General features: G+C 26.5%; 2 protein-coding genes across 2 annotated transcripts; both read right to left on the bottom strand.

Annotated features, from left to right (window-relative positions):
• Positions 1–1,282: 1,282 nt before the first annotated feature.
• Positions 1,283–2,624, bottom strand: LOC108819481 (zinc finger CCCH domain-containing protein 49). Its single transcript, XM_018592523.2, has one exon. The coding sequence runs from the start codon at positions 2,542–2,544 to the stop codon at positions 1,492–1,494; it is 1,053 nt and encodes a 350-aa protein (XP_018448025.2). The 5' UTR covers positions 2,545–2,624; the 3' UTR covers positions 1,283–1,491.
• Positions 2,625–21,595: 18,971 nt separating this feature from the next.
• Positions 21,596–23,014, bottom strand: LOC108822403 (acid phosphatase 1). Its single transcript, XM_018595472.2, has 3 exons — positions 22,473–23,014; positions 22,044–22,262; positions 21,596–21,927 (listed from the first exon to the last, which is right to left on the bottom strand). The coding sequence occupies exons 1-3, from the start codon at positions 22,871–22,873 to the stop codon at positions 21,750–21,752; spliced, it is 798 nt and encodes a 265-aa protein (XP_018450974.1). The 5' UTR covers positions 22,874–23,014; the 3' UTR covers positions 21,596–21,749.
• Positions 23,015–23,614: the final 600 nt, after the last annotated feature.

Raw genomic sequence — 23,614 nt, forward strand, 5'->3', positions numbered from 1 at the left:
AACGGAGGCTAAGAAGGCGCATACGGTAACGTGCGCCGAGACGGTAGATAGTGATCATATTAAGACGGTGGTGAATACTGTAGGCGCCGACGGTGAGAGCGATGAGGCTGATTTAGAGCTTTTATGCACACACCAATTAACCTAGTATGCCAATTAACAAATCATGTTAGTTTTGTTATCACTCGTTCCACGACGACGTCCCCATCAACATATCTGCTAATCTGAAAATTTTGATTATTAGTTGTTGAAGTTTTTGGCAGTATATATCGTAGGACAAACGGCTACATAATCTAGTAGCTATGATTGGATAAAGTTTAGTGTTTCAAAAAAAAAAGACAAACGACTACATAATCTTGTAGTTATGAATCGTTGCTAACAATTACAAAACGAGTAATAAAACGCTCACCTCTAAGAACAACAGTGAAACAACAACACCAACGAATACTATATTTTTCTAGTTGAAGGTGTGGCCTTCACTGATTTCTAGAGTTTTAGACTATGTGTCTAAACCCAGTTCGATATTAGTGTCTTGTTCCATGGTTCTTAATCATAGTCTAACATCGATATGTGATGGGCCCTGAGGCTATTAAATAAAAAATCTGAAGAATGAATCAGCCTATTTGAAGGACTCACCTTGTTTGTTAATGAAATCTTAACACTCGTCATGTAAGTTAAAGAAATGGACATTCTTTGATGGATCTAAAGCTCATTATGGACCTTAATAAACACTGGATAATTAAGAAATAAATCATGTGCTGAAGTGCACAAAAACTAAAAATCATCTGCTGACAAAGAAATATGAATTATTATAGCTAGGTTTACACGATTACTGTTTTTTTCCTATACATTACACGTTACCAATTGATTTTCAACAAATTATTAGTTTGTCTATAAATTGGGTGTTGTTCAGAAAAAGAGCTATAAATTGGGTTGCCGGTCTAAGCAGACTCGCTTTCTTAGTGATGTTGCAAACAGTGCTGGATCAATGTCATTTTCTTTTCTATGATATAATCAAATTGTACTGGATAATGTCAATATCGAATGGGCAGCCCAAAAGCTAGATGTTACACTATTGAACAAGTCTATCATTGGTTAAAATTATTTTCAACTTTTGTTAAATCAATTACTAATTACTCATCCACTTGACTCATTCAATCTTTTAACACGCAGTCAAACTCTGGAAAAGAAATTACAACTTTATAATAACACAAATAAGTCACATTTAGCATTCCATACAAAAAAAATATTTAGCAAAAAAAAAGTCACATTTAGCATTATCGTATAAGTAAAACAAAAAAATATATTAACAAAAGATATTTACATTCCATACTTACAACGAGATTACAAAATTCACAGAAAAATCCTTATTTAGTTACTACTATTATTATCAGATAATACGAAATTAGTTAATAATAATGAACAGATCACGAAAAAAAACGATGACTTATCAACGAGTTCTTGACATTCGGGTACCGGTCGTGTCTAGTGCTCTTACATCACCAGCTCAGATACCCACCTGACATCAGGAGCTTCACCCGAATTTTGATCTGGTTTTACCCGATCCATGCAATTCTCCTTGCTCAGTTTCTCAAACATCTTCGCTCGTAGTTGACGACCCGAATCTACGACCCGCTCCATTGCGGGCTCTTCCTCTAAACCAATCTCCCAAATATCCAGATTACCGGGTCGGGTCGGCGTTGTGGGAAGACTCTGAAACCCAGGACCCAACATGGATCCTCGGGGCGACCCGAATCCCGATTGGTAGCACCGAAACGGATTGCTATAATACGGAGGAAATGATTTCAATCTCTCAAGCTGTAAGTTCCTAAACGACGTCGTCACCTCGTTTATATAACTAGACCCGAGCGAGCGACTCAGTGACTGAGAACACTCCGAGTCAGCTCTCGGACTCACCGGCGGCGAACTAGAAACAGGCGATACCGAGAGCTGAAACGCTCTAAAGCAGGAATCGACCCGATCAGGGCTTCGTGCCTGGACATACCTAAGCTGCTCCGGCGAGTGAGCAAAGAAACAAACTTTCCGGCGACATCCACCGCCGTCTTTACACGGCTGAGTCCGGTAACGTGAAGGATGAAGCCAACACTCGAAAACTCCGTGAGCAAACTCGCAAGAGTCCCCTTTCTTGCAACTGCCTTTTCTGAACTCCGGGCAAGCCGTCCCGGAGTAACTGCACTTCGCCGGATCTCTCCGGCGAGCCTTTTCTCCGGGATGAACGTACGGACACTCCGTCCAGTCATGGCTCCGGCCGCGAGCGCACCTCAAGACTTTGAAGTCGTACATGCGGAAACGGTCGCTGGAGTAAGCATCGACGGGAGAGTCCGGCCCGAATGGTGGTTCCGGGTCGGAATCCGGATCCGGTTCGTTGGACGGAAGGTAACGATGTAACGCCGTTAAAGCTTCAAGCGTGCTGAAATCTGGACTGTTCATCGCCGGAGAGAAAATCTCCGATGATGTCAAGTATTCAGAAACAGGCCATGTAGGAATCTGCACCGTCGGGTAAGGCTCGTGAGTTTCTCCGATCATCTTCTTTCTTTATTTTTTTTTTCCGGCGAGAAGTAACATTCGTGGTCGTCTCTCTCTGATTTTTATTTGTGTTTGCTATTACACTTGGCAAAGGCTTTATTATAGATGAAACACGTAATTGTGGTTTGGTTAAATATTTTAACTATGGTTAAGATAGTCAGCTTTAGACTAGGAGCTGTATGGGGTCAAATACTGTTAAATACATAACACTATTAAATAATTATCTGAAAAGTATTTTACTGCTTATCTGAAATTTAAAATTTTGGGTGTTATTACTAAAGAAATATCTATAAATAAAATAAAACTACAATAGTGTCATTATTATGAAACCTATAGATTATTGTTGATTTTAACAAATGTGTATGTGTATTAGAAAAATAGAATAGCTCATATTGAATTCTGGAAACTTGGGTCCAAGTAAATATTTTGTTTAACAAAAATAAAGAAGAAATTGATAAGAAATGTGTCGGATGAAGAAGACATGTTCGAAAAGATTTGGAATAAACGTTTAAAGACATTAAAAGGCAAACATTTTATGTTTCTACTTTATTTGCTAAAACTGGAAGCAATTCCATATTCCTCAAGCACACAAATTGACCTCTCATATTCCCTTTTTCTATTACATTTTTGTTTTATTTCCTATGATGTTTTTTTGGTCTGTTACAAAAACAAAATTGGTCCTCTTTCTTTCTCCCATCCTCTATATTTACTCTAAACTATGTATCTTAATTCAATTTAAATGTTATGGCCTTAGATTTCAAGTAACTAGTTAACTGTAAATGCAATTGGTACAATGTTGAATAATTAAAATGGTAAAGAGTTGTCATTTAGACCATCTCCAATGGCATTCTATAATTTTTTTCTATACTTCACTTTAAAATAGAATAATTCTATTATATAGTAATATTTGATCCAATAGTTTATTCTATAATAGAGTGGAATATAGAAAAATATTTTTTTTTACTTCAAAATAGAGTAAAAATTATTATATATATATTACTTTATAATAGAATAACTCTATTATATAGTAAACTATCAAATCAAATTCTACTACATAAAAGTGTTATTCTATTTTACAGTGAAATATAGAAAAAAATTATAAAGTATTATAGGAGCCCTTAAACATTGTATATTATGTTTTTAATAGCTAGAGACTAGAGATGTTATTTGATAAACTGTGAACGTATTACAAAAAACTTGTACAAGACTCGGCATGAGTTTTTTAGCAAGAAAAAATTAACATATGTTGGCTCGTAGTCTTGGACAGCCTTGGTCAGAAACTGGCCTTTGATCCCTTCCGTGTTAATCAATAATACTACTCTCAAATGGTATTGGAACTTAAAGATATAGGTAGCACATCTTTTTACATAAAGTTGTTTTTATTCTTATACAGTTTAATATCAAAGATTGTTCGTAAGCGGTAAGCCCAATATGAAAAATATTTTTATAAACATCAATATTTCCTAGACTAGGACAAGTTGCAAATATCTAAAAACGTGTAGCTCATACGATATTCAACGAGCAGTTATTATTATTGTATCTCTCTTTGGAAGATAGTGTGTTATGTTACACATAACGTCATCGTTTTCATAGTCATTGAACCGTTTAACGCATTCTTGTATGTACGGATCAAAATATCTTTCGTGTCGTAGCTCTCGCGGGCTGAACTGTATAACTTCAACAAGTAAAGGGGGACAAATATGATTGAATGGGATTTATATAGTACATACTAGGGACCATATAGACATAGATATGCATTATTCACTCATTAATGCTTCTTTAAACATTAATGATTCCCCATCAACTTGCAAATGCAGTCCAATCGAAAGACGGACTTCAAAAGCTTATATGGATTGTATCTCTGTTTTGATGTCTACTCGCTTAGATATTTGTCCGACATTCACTTGTTTGGCAGCCGTACTTTTTGTCTAATATTTGAATGGAAACTTTGCTCATTGGATTATGCTACTTCGTCTTGTAGCACATAGTTTTAAAAGTATCTTTAATATATATCAACGCTATTATTATTAGTGAACATATTTTCTTGTAGATATAATCAAAGTAACTTTCCTTTACTTTGATATTTCCTTTACGTCACAGCGTTTTACGAAAATAATACACATTCTCTAGAAAATATTTTTTTTTTTAATGGGAAACTTATACTATAGAACCATTTAACTATAATATGTGATACAAACGTCTTCCAAAAGTGCTAAAAGTAAATAGGTTTTGATATACCTTTACGTTTTAGTCTTTATATATCTCTTTTCCTCACATTATAAATGTAGCAGCTTAATCAATGAGTGAAAATTGTTTGAGCGAAATATTGGATGTGGTTATTTATTTTAACATAATGTAAAGTTTATAGGTCAAAAAGACCACGTGACCCCAAAAATGTTATACTGGTTTGACTTCTTTGTATTGGTGGGTTATATGGTTCCGGTTAAGTTTACGTGATTCTGAAAACGCACTTTTGTTTAGTCTAGGTTTAAGTAAATATATGGAATTGATTGAAAAATATAGTTTAGGTGTAGAATCGATGAATTGATTAAGATTTTATTTTTACTAAAAAAAGAGTTAAATCTGGATCTATTAAAGATACAGACTTAACTTTCCAGGTGGAAGGTGCAGTCCACAGATAAATCATTTTTCGGATATTCAAATGGATCGTAAACATGGATCCATATCCGCATGACCACATATGAAACTAATAATTTTGTATTAGAAAGGAGTTGAACCCTGATCTAGACCAACAAGGCATCCTTTCTCCACTCTACACTAGACCACTATAGTGTGATTAATTGATTAAGTTTGGGTGGGGGTTTTAAGGAAGAGGAATTTAAAAGTGCGGATAAATTTAGTGTAGGTTAATAGTTTGGAGGGTCTAAAGAATTTAAACCACAATGGATAATCTGAAGTTCTGAACCATAAGTTTTAAGATGTCAATTTATTACTTTTTACATTTTCATTTTGCTTCTCAACATCATTTGTGTTCAATTAGTTCAATTAACAATCTATCCACATCTAACATCTTTATCATCGAGCAAACATATCACACAGTGACATTTCTCCATATGATTCCAAAGTACTATATCTACATTTCTACTACGTAGTAGCCACATGGTCATGGACCATGACTCATGGTTTACTTCCGTTGTCCTTTTTATGGTTTTGCTAGTTAATCATCGACATATATTGATATCAGGAAGGGTATAGCACTCACTGTTTTGGGGGTTTAAAATAACTAACAACGAATTTTAACAAAAGAACTCGCTAGTAATGTCTAGTATTGTAGTTATGAAACTCCACTACAATTTCCAGAACTAAGAACATGATCATCATTGTTTTTATTAGAATATGACTTTTGAAATAATTTTATGTTTTATATATCACAGCTATATATTGATTATGTACCAAATTTCCATTACCATTCCGTTCCCGTATTGTGTTTCGCTTTACACTTATTTCCACATTTCTAATCGATTATTTAACAGCATTACGTTCACTAGATCATAGTGTGTTAAGCTAGCGGTTAAAAGAAGTGGTAACAATTAAAGCATCTAAATGAGAAGCCAATTATATGTCTTCACGGAATGTTTATAATGTAAAGGAGCTTATGCATGTGAGTGATATACGTAAAGAATGTATACATAGACGCGTCAATATCAAACATGATAAGAATACCACCTCTCAAGAAAGTATGTCCAATAGTTCAAAAAGAAAAGAAAAGAAAGCATGTCCACCTTGAGTCCTTGACCGTTCATTACGCTTGCTTATATGATTTTTTTAATGTAAGTAGTTTCTTATAAAATTCCATCACTCATTTGTTATAGATATATCTATCCCACGATCATGACTGCAGACTGCTACGTGATCTCCTTTGTTCGTCCTTAATTACTCAGTTTTTTATTTACTATACTCACCATTTTTTCTTGGTCTTATCCACTAACTTTTGTTCTTATCAATCTTTTTATAAAATAAAATATTATAAATTAATAAAATATTATAGTTCTACTAAATTAAGAAAAAATACTTTATTTAGAAAATGCTCAAATCTGTCAGATTATGTAACACCTAATACCCATTAATAGGGATAAAATCTCAATAGAAATTCACGTGATCTGCCTCGAAGTCACGTGACACCGTTCACAGTGCTGACCAAGTGTCTTATTCCAACAGCACGTGTTCTTCGTAGACTTGGATCAAAAGACATTGTTGCCGGAGAAAAAGAGTTTTTAAATCTCCAACTATTTAAAATCAGTATTTTCAATATCCAATTAATCATTAAGTTATTATTGACTGTGTAAATCAGATAAAAAAATCAAAATTAATTACTACAAAAAAATGAATTACAATTAAATAAAATATTGATTTGGCTTTTAAAAACTTAGAAATCTTTAAAATCGATGCTATATGAATGATTTCGAGAGAGAACAAACAAATATTATTGTTAAAAAAATGAATCGTATTCTTTATTTTTAATGTCAAAAGTTTTATATTCTCATTAGAATTTTCTTTATATCAACGAAATTATCTAAACTCGACGAAAATCTCTTCCGTCACTTTACATAATTGATTTTAAGAATTTTTGGGGTTTTAAATGTCATACCGATCGATTTTTCAATTATAATTCATGTAATAATTAATTTTAATTTTTAATGGTTGATTTTGTGCAGTCAACGATAATTTGAAAAATAAATATGCGCAATTGATATTTAAAAGCTAATTTTCCCTCACTTATCACGTGCCGTTGTTCATAAAATTGTACGATCACGTGAAACTTTGGCCTTTGACCACTTACGTGTCCTTTAGCGGTGACACAACGCAAAGAGAATCTGAACGTTCGCTATTGTTTTGCCACGAGACAACATCGACGCAACTCCAACATCTTATGAGTTTTTATATATGGCAATGTGATATTGAGTTGAGCTGAATAACATTTGGTTTACGCCTATACCGAAAGTTTTTGGTTTGTTTCGCCTATTTGGATTGTTAAGTTATAGTCATAATCCTATTCCATTGACCAAAATAAAAATAAAGTAAATAATAATATTAATAACATAATCCTATCCGTTTCGACATATCTATGCTAGAAGATGATCTATAAATATATGTAAAAAGGTTATCAAAGTATATTATAATAATACGACCCTATTACATTTGAGTAACTAGCTCTAATTAGAGTAAAACACTCGATGAAATGACACTTTTCATATCCCAATTACCTCAATTTTCCTTTCGGGGTGAATAGATAAAAACTTTAGCATTAGACTTGGCTAAGTGAAAATAGTACATTACTATCTCTCATCTCCGATTGCGAGGGCAGTTTCTCTCGCAATTGATCACTATGTCACCTAAAGAAATAAAGAAATAAAGAGAACTATGGTAGAAAAAACCAAAAGTAGTTGATGTGATCAATTGGTGTTAGTTTATTTTTATTATTGACTATTAAGATTAAATCTGCCCTACGGACGGGACAATAATATACAAACAATTTAAATATATTTAAACTATTTTCATTTCTATCTTAAAAATAAATTAATTTTTATTAAGTCAAATTTGTCTATTTATTTTACAAATTATAAATTTATATAAACCGAATCTAATCATTTTACAGATCAAATTAGAAATTATAAAATATAAATTTTCAAAGTTTATTCTAATTTAAAAGACACATCTAACTAATAACCGTTACTTACGTTGGGGTAGCGATTTTAAGACTTAGCTTGATTTCTTAGTTATTGTTCATTACTCCTTACCATTATTCCAAAAAGTTGTAACTCGATATGTTTTCTTTTCTTTTTGTTCTTGGTGAAGAATGATTCTTACTCATTTTTGTGATAAACTGAAATGACTTAAAACAATCATGTGCATGGTAATATTCTCATATTTTTTTTCTAGTCAATCTCTTCATCTAACTGGTTTGGAAAACATATATTTTTATCCGAAATGCAGTCTTTGTTCTATATTTCCGTTGCACTTGCAAACGCTATAACCGTAGGAGTGATATTCTTTCACCAACATGTGTACATGTGACTATTTCACCTTCGATAGCTCGTTTTGTCACATGAGTCAGGATGAGTCTTGTTTCATTGCAAAAACATTTATAACGATGTGTTTGAAAGCGAGATAAGCAGTTTTTCATCTAAAATATTTGAAAATAATAAAAATGTAAAACTGTACATTTTTCAGATAAATGTTTAATTTAGTATTTTTATTTCTTATATTTATATTTTATGAATTTTGATTTTCAAATGTTAACTATATCTCTATTATTTTTCACATTGTATTTTTGAATGTTCGTATGAATACATGAGTGCTTTGTATTTATGGTTTGCATAATAGAGAGTTTTCATATTTTTTTACTTTAAAATTATTGTACATATAATTAATATTTATTTTTAATAGAAATAGAAAACAGTATCACAAGGAGTAACATATAGCAAAACGTATCTAACTATACATATTGTATATTTACACTATTTCCTTTGAAAGAAAACAAAAACTATACATTTTATATAGATGTTTAATATAGTTTCTCATTTCTAATTTTCTTGATTTATCAAATATAATATTACGATAGATGTTTAGTGTCATATTTTAGTTTCTTATATTGTATATTTATTTCACTATAATTTTTTCACATAGATGTTTAATATAGTTTTCCCTTTCTTATTTTGTACATATAACTGATATTTATTTTTAGTATATAGTTTATTTACGTATCTAATATAACAATAGATGTTTAATGTATTATCTATATTTTTATATTGTATATTTAGTTATAATTTATTTTACTATAATTTTTTCAGACAAATGTTGAGTTTAGTTTTTCAATTTTTATATTGTAAACTTACTTATTATTTATTTTTATTATTTTGTATATTTACTTATTCTAAATTTATTGCTTTTATATCAAATGATAATATTATGATATATGTTTAATGTAATATTTTTTTATATAGTATATTTACTTATTATTATTTTTTTCTTACATTGTATATTTACTTATTTTAATTTTACCGATAGATGTTTAATGTAATATTTCTATTTCTTGTATTGTATATTTACGTTTCCTATATTGTAATTTACTCATAAAAATATTTGAAAATAATAAAATGTAAAACTATATATTTTTTCAGATAGATGTTTAATGTAATTTTCCATTTTCTTATATTGTATATTTACTTATTATTTATTTATTCTTATATTGTATGTTTATTTATTCTATTTTTTTTGATTTTATATCAAATGGTAATATCACAATAGATTTTAATGTAATATTTCTATTTATTATATTGTATATTTACTTAGTATTTATTTTACTATACATTTTTCCTATAGATGTTTAATGTAGTTTTCTATTTATTATATTGTATATTTATTTATTATTTGTTTTTATTCTTATATTATGATAGATGTTTAAACATTTTTATTTCTTATATTATATATTTATATTTATTTTACTATATATTTTCAGATAGATATTTAATTTGTATTTACTTATTTTAATTTATTTTGCATATCAAATCATAATATTACGTTTAATGTAATTTTTTATTTCTTATATTATAGATTTTTTACTGTTTTTTTTACTTATTCTAATATTACAATATATTATAATATTACAAAATATGTTTAATATAATATTTTTATTTCTCATATTGTATATTTTATTGTTTATTTTACTTTACATTTTTATATAGATGTTTAATTTAGTTTTTTCATTTTCAATTGCATATTTACTTATTTTATATATTGTATATTTACTTATTTTAATTTTCTTGCTTTTATATTAACTGATAATATTACAATAGATGTTTAATGTTATATTTCTATTTCTTTTATTGTATATTTATTTACTTATTTTCTTAATGCCATTTGGCATCTTTTGGAGAATTTTTCTCGATGATGTAGACACCGTATGGAGCTCCAACTTGAGATCAAGAGAAACTCGAGGAGTCTTTTTAGAGAGGTTTTCCATAAGAACATTTTACTTATCATTACCACCAAACTTTACAAAGATCTGAACAGACTTATTCTCTCAGTTTCTTTGCCTCGCCAAGGCTTCTTATATATAACTGATGTAGTATTTCCATTTTTTTAATTTTTATTTACATTTTAAGATAGATGTTTAATGATTAATGTATTTTTCAACTTTTTATATTTTGTATTTCCTTATTAATATTACTTTTGTATATTATATATTTACTTAATATCTATATTTTACATCAATATAGATGTTTAATGCTTAATGTACTTTTTCTATTTTTGTAAATTGTGTATTTTATTTTTTAAGATAAATTTTATAATGCTTAATGTATTTTTCCATTTTTAATATTGTATATTTACTTAATAATATTATTTTACATATTATTTATTATATACATATTATTATTATTTTCGAAATTATTTATATGGTAATCTTGCATATGTTTAATGTAGTATTTCCATTTCTAATGTTGTATATTTACATATTATTTATTATTTTCAAAATTATATATATCATGGTAATCTTACATATGTTTAATGTAGTATTTCCAATTATAATTTTGTATATTTACATATTGTTTATTATTTTCTATATTATATATATATATATATGGTAATCTTACATATGTTCAATTTTTTCATTTCTAATGTATATATTACATACTATTAATTAATTTTCAAAATTATATATATCATGGTAATCTTACATATGTTTAATTTAGTATTTTCATTTATAATTTGTGTATTTATATTAATTTATTATTTTATTTATTATATACATATTATTTATTATTTTGAATAAATATATTTGGTAATCTTACATATGTTTAATGTAGTATTTCCATTTCTAATGTTGTATATTTACATATTGTTTATTTTTTCAAAATTATATATATCATGGTAATCTTACATATGCTTAATGTAGTATTTCCATTTATAATTTTGGTATATTTACATATTAATTATTATTTTCGAAATTATATATATATGGTAACCTTACATATGTTTAATTTTCCATTTCTAATGTTGTATATTTACATATTATTTATTATTTTTGAAATTATATATATTATGGTAATGTTACATATGTTTAATTTAGTATTTCCATTTATATTTTTTTATATTTACATATTATTTATTATTTTCGAATTATATTTACAGTTTAAGATAGATGTTTAATGCTTAATGTATTTTTATTTTTTATATTGTATTTACTTATTAATATTATTTTGTATATTATGTATTTACTTAATATATATTTACATTTTAAGATAGATGTTAATGTTTAATATACTTTTCTATTTTTTTTAATCGTGTATTTTATTATTTTAAGATAGATGTTATAATGCTTAATGTATTTTTTCCATTTTTAATATTGTATATTTACTTAATAATAATATTTACATATTATTATTATATACATATTATTTATTATTTTTCGAAATTACATATATGGTAATCTTGCATATGTTTAATGTAGTATTTCTATTTCTAACGTTTTATATTTACATATTATTTATTACTAGATATGGACCCGTGCGTTGCACGGATTTTATTTGATTTTTTAATTTCACGAACACATAAAAAGGATGAAAATTATTTTTTAAATTATTCTTGGATTTTCCGTATATATTGGTGTCATTTTAATAACAATAATATGTTTTTTACATAAATTTTGATTGGTATTTATATTTCAACAATTATATTGTTTTAAATAGTATATTGATATTTTTATTTTTAATAAATATTTCACTTTTAATTATTTTTAAAAATAACATTATTTATAGTTATTTGAAACATGTATAACTGTGAACTTTCTATATTTTTTATATTGTGCGAGGCAAACTAAAAACATCTCGATTCAAAATATTAATGTTAGACCATCAACAATGGTTTCAATACCCTCTTTCCTTTCAACACCCTCATTTTTTTTTACATTCTACATCATCTTTCTTTTCTTCCACTTCATTTATTCAATACCCACTTCAATTTAAACCTCTACAATGATTTGTTTAAAAAAATTCAACACCCTACCCAAGACTTTTAGTTCATATTATTTGTTTTTCTTACCATATAATAATTACATATTAATAATTAACATAAAATTAATATAACATAACTTTTAATAATATTTATTTTAAATAATACCAAATAAATATTAATAAAAAAATAAAATTAAGAACATATTTTTTAACAAAAAAAGAATAAAACACTAAAAATATTTATCATGATGAAAATTGACGTTTTTCTGTATTCAAATGAAATGAGAGTTGTCTCTATTTATAGATAAGAAAAAATATGAATTGTGATATAATTTTGATATTTTTTTAAAAAGTTTTATTATATAAAAAATACGTTTGACTTATTGGGTGAAAAACAAAACAAAAAAATCTGAACAACCAATCAGAACATAGTTTTTAAATATTATCCAGATTTAAGAAAAATGGAAAGCGTTGCGCGTGGATACACACACACACCTATTTTAACCCAATCAATACGTGACACGTGGCAGTTGTAGGCCAAAAAAAAGTTTCAACCGTTGAAACTTTACAACATCCATCTATGCCACATGGATTTTATATATTTATCAACACCTTCATTGGAGAAGGTTCAAATGTTGAAAAGGGTTATCAACACCCCATTGTGGGTGGTCTTACGCAACACCAATCAATATATTTTATTGATAGTCAACTAAATATCGAATATATTGCTAGATAAGACATCAAAATTGTTTACTTTAGCATTCATGGCGTGATTTTAACCTTCTTTTCTATATATTATATTTTATAAAACACTATGGTCGCTATGCCTTAAAAATCTAAGGAGGGGTTATTTAAACTAAAATTTGTGTGGAGTTTTAGAATTTTACAAGTTAAGAGGTTTTTTAAAGTTGAGTAGATTTGATGAATTCATGCCAAAAATTTTGTATAAATTATCATTGATTATTATTGATTATCATGAATTTCCATATATAACTTTCTTTCTCCAAAATTTCCTTCTAATACATATGTGTGTGTGTGTGTGTGTTTTCTAAAAAAACACTTTTTGTGAAATATTGTTATTTGATACTAAAGTAAAATTTTGCTTTATAATAATGATAGTCTTGCTTAATTTTTATTTATATTCTTATGTTTAATATGTATATATATATATATATATATATATATGTGTGTGTGTGTTCTAAAAAAAATTCGTGAAATATAGTTATTTGATACTAAAGTATTTTTTGATTTTTAATAATGATGTCTTGCTTAATTTTATTTATATTCTTATGTTTAATACAAAACTATGAATTTTCTCATAATGTTGTCTCAAATGATTTTGTTATAATTTTCTTTCTTTTACTATCATTCACTTAACAGTAAAAATGTAATACAAAACTTTTATATTTGTGTGTCTGTGTGTTTTAATTTCATAGATTTTAAGAATCTTATGAGTGTATATGGTATTTCCAAAATTGAGTATTATGAGTAAAACTAAAGAAAATCCATGTTCCAATAACAAGAAACTTTAATATAGTTACAAAATCTATAAAAGCTAAACTTTTTGAATAACAAGAGATTTACATAGAATTTAAAAGTCCATAAACCAATAACAAAGGATTTTAATAAGATTGTTAAAATCCACATACCAATAATAATGGATTCTCTAAATTTTCTAAATCAATTAAAATTCAACCACCAATAACCCCCCCTAAAGCTCTCCAATTATAGTGACTCTTGATAGTGCAACATATAATTGTAAGATTGAATTTGGCAAATAGACCAACCTTTTAAACTTTAACCTTAACTCTTGTTTATAGTCGTTGCATAATAAACTCTTATAGGAAATTGAAATCTTTTCAATTTCAAAAGTCATCCTGCATCTGTTGGTATGAGACTTATTCAAAGAATAAAAATATGTTTTCCACATAACTTCCGGTTAGGATTTCTCCTTCAATAATCATGTTGCCTAGGCGAGTTATTAGTAACATTGTTCTATTGCAAATCTTTCTCTTTGAACTAAATTTCTTAATAGCATGACCTACAACATTCAATTGCAAAGTTGTTCTCTTTGATTTAAATTCTATAGTAGCATCTACAAAAGCATAACCAATTTTATATATCGATAGATCAAACACACAAAAGCATAAACACACATAAGCATAATAGTCACATTAACTTAGCCACACCAACAGAACATCTATATAGGGATGGGCAAAATATCTGTAAATTTTGATTTAATTCGTTATTCATTTTGGTTTGAACCGAAATTTCAAATATCTGTAACTCAATGAAGCAAAGCAAATACTTATATGCAATATCCAAAAGAAACAAAGAAAATCACAAATACTAATATTTTTCAGAATGGATATCTGATCCGTTATATGCAGATACATGCATGTATTAAAGAATTATATATATAAGTTTTATAAATATTGTATTGTGTATAAGTTTATAGTATTTTTATTTACTAAATTTATTAAGTTATTTATTAGAATTTTAAAAATTAATAATTTTTATTTCTGTAATAATATTATATTATTATTTTATGTTTTTATTTTTTAGTTTTAATTTATTTTTACGGATAGAATCTGATATCATGTCAAAATTATAAAATTTTATGGATATCCAGAACACCGAATATCCGGTGGCTACGGATTGAATCAGATCGAATAATTGATTATTCTGATAGAAAGATCGGTCATAATATCTCGAAACCCCAAATATCCGATTCATTTTCACACCTACATCTATATGTACAAATGCCTAAGTATAATTGCAATAATAACTAATGTACAGCAGCATGACAGTTAATTTTTTTTTTAAATTGATCATCAATTTTATTTTCTCACCATGTGACACCCAAAGAAAATGATAACACACGAGGATATGAAAGAACATGCAGAAAAACTCACCTCATATTTTTCTAGTGTCTCTTGACAATATATGAGAGAGTTTAATCACATATCTAGATGTCATTAATTTAGTTCATTTTGGTTTATGATTTTTAAAAGAAAGTTAATACCAAATAATTTTTTACAATTTTCTTTTTTTTTCTTTGGATTTTAGAAAAGGAAAATTAGTATTGAATAAGTTATTTTACAAAAAAAAATTTCTGTAGAATTTTTAAAAAGGAAAATTTCTAGAAAATTACTATTAAATAATGATTAAAACTAAATTTTAATATTAAATAGTTTTGAAAATTATTATCAAATAATCCGTTGCAATTATCTTTTGTTTAGGATTTTAAAAAGGAAAATTACTATTAAATAATATTTATAACTCCTTCTAATAATTCTTTTTTTGGTTAATATCTTAGTATAAATTTTTAATTATTAGATAGATAAACACATGTCGCAATCTTAAAATTTTTATTGACACATGTCCCGGTCATGTTAATTAGTAACTTTGAAGAACCAAGCTTTATATAATAAGAAGTATATACATGTATTAAAAAAGTATATTATAAGTTATATAAATATTGTATTGTGTATAAGTTTTACTAGGTGATTTTCCCGTGCTCATGCACGGGTATAAATTTATAAAATAAATATATTATAATAATTGATTGATATTTAATTTTAATTTTATTAATTTATAAATTTTATGCATAATATTATAATAATTATAATTATATTAAATTAATTTAATTAGACATGATTTTAGATATGTTATATCTAGTTGGTTTATTGTTTTTACGGTTAATTTAGTTATCATTTGGATATATTGAATTGCATATGTCTCTCTAAATTTAAATATAATATTTTTTACTAAATATATTAATTTTTTAATTTTGTTATTCATATTTAGGTTGTTTGTTTGTCTTAGATATATAAAATATTTAGGAATATTATGTATAACTTAAGATATATTGTGCTTAGATTGAAATAAAAATAAACCAAAATGTCTGATTCCAAATTACATAAATTAATATAACGATAATATATTGTGCATATATATTATTATATTTTTACCAAATAACTAAATTGTAACAGTTGGTTAATATTTTATTTTCATTGTTAATACGTTTTGAGTTATCCTATAATCTATATTTAAAAAAAATTATTATTCTAAAATTATATTTTTTTATTGCCGTTAAGTTTATGATTTTATATTTAAGTTGAATTAGTTGAGTCACTCATGTTGTGAATATTTTTAGTTAAATATATTCTTTCAAATTCAAACTTAAATATAATTATTTTATTATATTTAAGTTAAATCAAATTAGTCTTATTTATCATTTAAATGTGCATGTGTTTTCATAGTATTTCTCAAATTATATATTGATTATTAAAAAATATTAGATATAAGCGATGATCAATAGGAAATTACAATTTAAGTAACTGTTACATTTTTGAAAGTTCATGAATATATATCAATATTACAATAATTAAAATGTTTTATAAATTCTAAATAATTCTTTCCTTAGATTTATTGAATTGTAACTAAGCTAAAATTTATTTTAAATAATCATAAAATGAGAATTCAGATTTGTCTTGGTATTTTGATTATGGTTATATTAACTTTCACAAACATTAAAACATAAAATTTAAAAATAAATTTAATATTAAGAGAATAAATAATTTCAATAGTGATAAAATGTAATATACCTACCTTGTCAGAGTATATAGTGCTATGTTATTTTAAATATTTTGTAATTATTTGATCAAAAGATGTTTAGTTTTTTTTTTTAGTTTCTAATATCTCTTAAAAATAAGCAATAAAAATAGTGTGCTAGTATTTGAGAAGTCATATTATATAATTAAAAATACAGTTTTAGATATTTGTTTGCTCTAACTGAAATATATTATAGTCAACTAAATATAAAAAATAAATAGAATATTTCAATACTAATTATAAATTTTTTTAGTCAAATAAAAATATATCAATTAATGTTACTTAAGAAAAGGATAGATATATAAAAGTACTTCTATTACATTGAAAATATATGTTTTTATATTGTTAAATTATATTTTAAAATAAATAATATTTCTTTTTCTATATCACGATTATATGTGTGAAAATTCTTTTATGAAATCACATTATATAAAAATATAAAATTTTCATCTAAGAAAATATTTTATCACTTCAAAAGTATTTTTATGTTATTTAAAATATTTCTTTTTTTAAATGGAATATTACTATTTTGTGAAATTTCCGTTTTGATAAAATCACATTATATATACATATATTTTCGTTTTAAATTGGTTTTTTAATTTATACATGTTTCCTTTATATTATATATGTTATTTGTAAATTTTTAAAAATAAAAGTAAATATTTCAACAATAATATTTAAATGTAATAATTTTAATTCATTAAGGGTATCACTGTAATCAACCATCGTGAGAGTAAACGTGAGTGCGACACATTAAAAACTGACTTCTCAAATAATATTATAGAGATAGTATTTTTATTTACTAAATTTATTAATTTATTTATTAGAATTTTAAAAACTAATAAATTTTTATTTTTGTAATAATATTATATTATTATTTTAGCTTTTTATTTTTTATTTGTTTTTTAATTTTAATTTATTTTTACTGATAGAATCTGATATCATGTCAAAATTCTAAAATTTTATGGATATCCAGAACACCGAATATCCGGCTACGGATCGAATCAGATCGAATAATTGATTATTCTGACAAAAAGATCGGTCATAATATCTCGAAAACCCTAGATATCCGATTTATTTTTACACCTACATCTATATGTACAAACATCTAAGTATAATTGTAATAATAACTAATGTACGGCAGCATGACAATTATATTTTTAAAAATAATTGAACATCAATTTTATTTTCTCAACATGTGACACCCAAAGAAAATGATAACACGCGAAGATGTGAAAGAACGTGCAGAAAAACTCACCTCATATTTTTCTTGTGTCTCTTGACAATATATGAGAGAGTTTAATCACATATCTAGATGTCATTAATTTAATTCATTTTGCTTTATGATTTTTAAAAGAAAATTAATACCAAATAATTTTTTACAATTTTCTTTTTTTTTTATTTGTATTTTAGAAAATGAAAATTAGTATTGCATAAGTTATTTTACAAAAAAAATTCAATAGAATTTTTAGAAAGGAAAATTTCTATAAAATTACTATTAAATAATGGTTAAATTAAATTTTAATATTAAATAGTTTTGAAATTATTATCAAATAATCCTTTGCAATTATCTTTTGTTTAGGATTTTAAAAAGGAAAATTAATATTAGATAATATTTTTAATTAATTTTTAATAAAAATTGTTTTTGTTAATATCTTAGTATATATTTTTAATTATTAGATAGATAAACACATGTCGCAATCTTAAAAAATTTACTGACACATGTCGCGATCTTGTTAATTAGTAACTTTGAAGAACCAAGCTTTATATAATAAGATTTTCAAAATTATATATATCATGGTAATCTTAAATATGTTTAGTGTAGTATTTCCAATTATAATTTTGTATATTTACATATTATTTATTATTTTCAATATTATATATATATGGTAATCTTACATATGTTTAATTTTCATTTATAATGTTGTATATTTACGTATTATTTATTATTTTCAAAATTATATATATATGGTAATCTTACACATGTTTAATTTTTCATTTCTATTGTATATTTACATATTATTTATTATTTTCAAAATTATATATATCATGGTAGTCTTACATATATTTAATTTAGTATTTCCATTTATAATTTTGTGTATTTACATATTATTTATTATTTTCGAAATTATATTTATCAGTAATATTAAAATGTTAGACTGTACATTATATCAATATTTCAAAAAAATGTAAAACTAAATATAATAAGATAATAATTTTAGTCATGCCACGTGGCTTCTTTTCGAAGAGGGTCTCAAAAACGATGTGAACGCTCCCTGGAACCTCAAAAGGCTACTTTTATTAGTATAGATTTATTACAATGATGTTTTACTTTAGGTTTATTTTAGATTTGAAGTTTAATTTATTATTCACATTAAATATTTACATATTTATAAATTTTATGTCTTGGTTTTTTTAGATGTCATGATTCTTAATCCCCTAGTCTATATTTGAGAAGTGATTTTGACATGTGTCATCACCATATTAATTTTGAAAGAAAAATTATGACATGGCACACCAACGTTGATGACATGGCTTGAAATAAATTATGACATGGATATTTATATTTAGTGTTGATTTATATTTAAGATAATTTTTTAAAAAATATGGTAATAACTTAAAGATAATTATGACATATTTACATTTAATATTGATTTATATTTAAGGTAAGTTTTTAAAATATGGCAATAATTTATATATCATAATTAATATAACAATAAATAATAAATTAAATATAAATATAATAATAATTAAAATTTCGAAATATTATTTAGCTATATTTTTATAAGTATATAATTTTTATTACTAAAAACAATTCTTCAAAATACTATGCATTTAAAAAAAATATATATTTTTCTTTAAATAGTGACATAGACATTTACATTTATTGTTGATTTGTATTTTTAGTAAATTTTAAAAATATGGTAATAACTCATAGATCATCATTAATTTAGCAATAAATAATATAATGTTATAAATAGAAATATAATATTATTTTGTATTTTTCAAATTTAATTATATCTTATAATTATTATTAGTAAAACAATTCTTCAAAATTATACAGTTTTTAAATATAATTTTCTAATCCAATACTATTAGTTTATTTTTAATATCCATAAATTTTAGAAAATTATTTAGTTTTATGTTTTGATAATTATACACTTAACAAAATTTTCTCTTACATTTACAAAATTTGATTGAATATATTTTAGAAAAAGATATACATATATATTACTAAATATACATTGAGTAAAAATATTTTTTTTAATCTTAAAGTTTTACATATGATTAAATTAAGATTATATATTGTAAGCAAATAATAAAATAAAAATTAACAAAATAAAAAATTAATAAAATTTGTATTTTAAAATAAATTATATTTTAAAACTTTTATTTCTGCACATGGTGCAGGAAAACACCTAGTTTGTTACAAAAAAAAAGAAATTTAAATAGTCTAAACTATATTTTGATATTTTGAATGTCAAATGAAAATATTTAATTTTAGTTTCTATATTTTCTTTTTTATAGCTAATAGATTATTAATATAATAAAATCAATTCATTTATTAACTTGCGGTTCATTTGCGGTCGATCCAATGATTCAATAATCTGGTAAATCATCCGGTTTAGTGTCCGGGTCAGGTTTAAAAACATTGGTTATACATCTTTATCCGTAAAATAACTCGTCAAGAAGAAAGCAAACTATACAACAATGTCAAATATATAAAGTTGCCTGGTTTGCTCATCTGATTAGTAAAACCGATTATGAAAGTCCAGTTTTGAGAGAAAAAAAGAAAAAAAGAAAAACCAGATTAATTTTAACATTGAATTGCCACTAAGTAATCAACCACCCAGTGAAAAAACAAAAGAAAATTTTCGAGGCCGACGCCCATTAATTCCTAGATCATGTACATCCCCGAGTCTCTTTCAGTTTAAAATATGCATATTTTATTAAAGCAATCCAAACATATGGGTAAGCAGACTTTTGTGTACGACGTTCTATATATATAAAACGCCTATGATTATGATGTAAGAAAGTGAAACTTGGCTAGACACTGAAGGAATAGAGAGGTCCTATGGTAGAGGATGGTTCATTCCATGGTAATATGGTAGTGATGGTTTGTTCCATGGTACTATGGTAGTAATGGTTAGTGTGAAAAATAGAGAGATGAAGATCCTCCAAAGCAGCAATAGTCTTAATCAGATGGTGTTCCAAGCCCTTCCCCTCACCATTCGACTACAAGATCCTGGACAAATCCCGAAGGAATCTTTGTCAAAAACCTCTCAGACCTCAACATACTTCATCTCAATAGTAACAGATTCTCCGGCCAGAGTCCAGATTCAAGGAAAGTAACAACTAACAACCATTACACTTCTTCTCCATGAATGTGTTATCATGTTCGTTTGAACATTAATTAATGCTCTTATAGTAACATAATTGTAATTTGTAAGTAGTAGAAAAATTAAAATTAACAATATAAATTAATAATTTACAGTCGCGCGATAGTAAACAATCAAATTTACTACTAGTTGCATCAACATGTGAAAAACTGCCCCATGTGATTAGTAGTCACACATGAGCTTGTTACTCAATACATAGATCAGAGATTGTCCATCAAGGAATGTAATACATCGGGTTTGGGACTTTGAAAGAACGATCAGCCACAGCAAAGCCTAGAAGATCACTCCACTGATCACCGGTATTGCCATGGATTTTAAAGCCTTGGTCGATCAATTTCGACCGCTGCTCCGATTTATAATTCGTAGCTGACTTCCCTTGATCATCTTGACCTCTGCAATTTAACCAGCAAGCTTACTTATGTACCCGTTTAGATGGTTAAATGGGTTATAAACCGGTTTGAATGTTCTCATCGTATCAAAGAACAGAGCATTTTGGTATAACTTTTACCTCAAGATAAGCCTTTCCCAACCAGAATAACCGACATCTCGGAGATTTGTCTCCGTGACATTCCTTTGGTCCTCGTCCCGACCAGTTAGCAGAACAATAGTGAAACCAAGTTTCTTGAGAGCATTGTACATTCTCAAGCTCGCAGCAAAAGCTGGAGCTGTACCTTGTACCACCCACTCATTAAAGCTTTTGGAGTCAAACGGTTCAGACCTAGATACACTATAGAAAAATAAAAGTCAACGGAACTGATCGGTACGCTAGGTCAAACTATGGATAAAGACAGAACCGGATCTAAATCAAATCAGTGGAGACCGTACTACACTACAGCATCAGAGTTCGGTAATTCAGTTTGTTATTATCACAATCATCAGGACCGTTGATTTTTAAGATCCGTCAAATCCAACGGCTGATAATAGAGAGAGACCATACCCGTAACCATGAGCTCTGTAGTAGCCGATATTCGTGAGTAACGTCTCGTCTATGTCAAAGATCCACACGTCCTTGCCGTCGCCGGAGATCTTAACCGTTTTGGCGAAGGCCAGCGCGTAATCGACGATGACACTGTAGTCGGAACCGTACTCATCTCCTTTGAGGTAACCGGCGACGGAGTCAACGCATAAGGACGGAATCACATCCCATGTTCCGGCGTTGTTGGTCTCGACGGCCAGTCTCCAGCTCTCGCAGTAGGTGTCTGCGGCGGAGGAGCGAGAACCGTCGCTTCCAGGGAGCTTGATGATGGAGGTGCGAATAGAGGTTGCGGGATTTATTAGAAGGGCGAGTAGAGGAAGGACGAAGAAGGACATTGAGAGATCACGAGGAGGAGAAGCCATTGGAGAGATACTAGAAGAAGACGCTTCTCTTATTCGTTTTATGCTTAAGATCTATAATCATCTTTGCTAAAGCATACTTTTTTTAACAACAATCTTTGCTAAAGCATACTAAACTATAAAAAGACTTAATTAATTAGTAGAATTATTAAATTAGGTTATTCCAGATCATACATTACTCATCTTTTGTACCTAATCTAATTATTTAAACATCTTAACATTTCTTTAAACCCTATTAATTTTTTTATATTCATCCACACTGAAAGAATTGTTACAAAATAGAAATAAAATAAACATAAAAGGATTTCTTTTATTCCTTGCAAATAGTGAGAGAACTAGATATATTGAAATGAGTTTCAAAGACTAGAAAAGCAGTGACATATTGCCACATTGGTCTTCTTTGAAAAGAGAGAATCTCAAAACAAAAATTTATTAGTATTAATTTTAGTTTAAATACAAGTTTTATGAAAATTTATTAAAGATGTTTTTAAAAAAAAAATCACTCAATTTTGTTTTTAACCAAATCAGTAAACCACTCAAAATTTTTATGTAAGCTTTTCAAAATTTAGAAATTATCTATTAAAAATTAATAGAATTATATATTATATTTGAAAAAATAAATTTTGTGACGAGAGATTCACTCGCAGAAAGTCAGGGGATACCAATAATTTTGTCTACTCGTAATTGCAGATAAAATAAGTAAGAAAGCATTGAAACATACTAGAAAAGGAACATGGTACATAA

Source organism: Raphanus sativus, chromosome 8 (assembly GCF_000801105.2).
Source record: "Raphanus sativus cultivar WK10039 chromosome 8, ASM80110v3, whole genome shotgun sequence".
In the NCBI taxonomy this organism is placed as follows: Eukaryota; Viridiplantae; Streptophyta; class Magnoliopsida; order Brassicales; family Brassicaceae; genus Raphanus; species Raphanus sativus.

What these genes read in the sequence shown, in the direction of transcription:
- LOC108819481 (XM_018592523.2), bottom strand. Translation starts at nt 2,544, where the DNA reads ATGATCGGAGAAACTCACGAGCCTTACCCGACGGTGCAGATTCCTACA.
- LOC108822403 (XM_018595472.2), bottom strand. Translation starts at nt 22,873, where the DNA reads ATGGCTTCTCCTCCTCGTGATCTCTCAATGTCCTTCTTCGTCCTTCCT. An exon ending in TACAGAGCTCATGGTTACGG is followed by an intron (nt 22,263 to 22,472) that starts GTATGGTCTCTC and finishes ATTTTTCTATAG; the next exon opens with TGTATCTAGGTCTGAACCGT. An exon ending in TGGGAAAGGCTTATCTTGAG is followed by an intron (nt 21,928 to 22,043) that starts GTAAAAGTTATA and finishes GTTAAATTGCAG; the next exon opens with AGGTCAAGATGATCAAGGGA.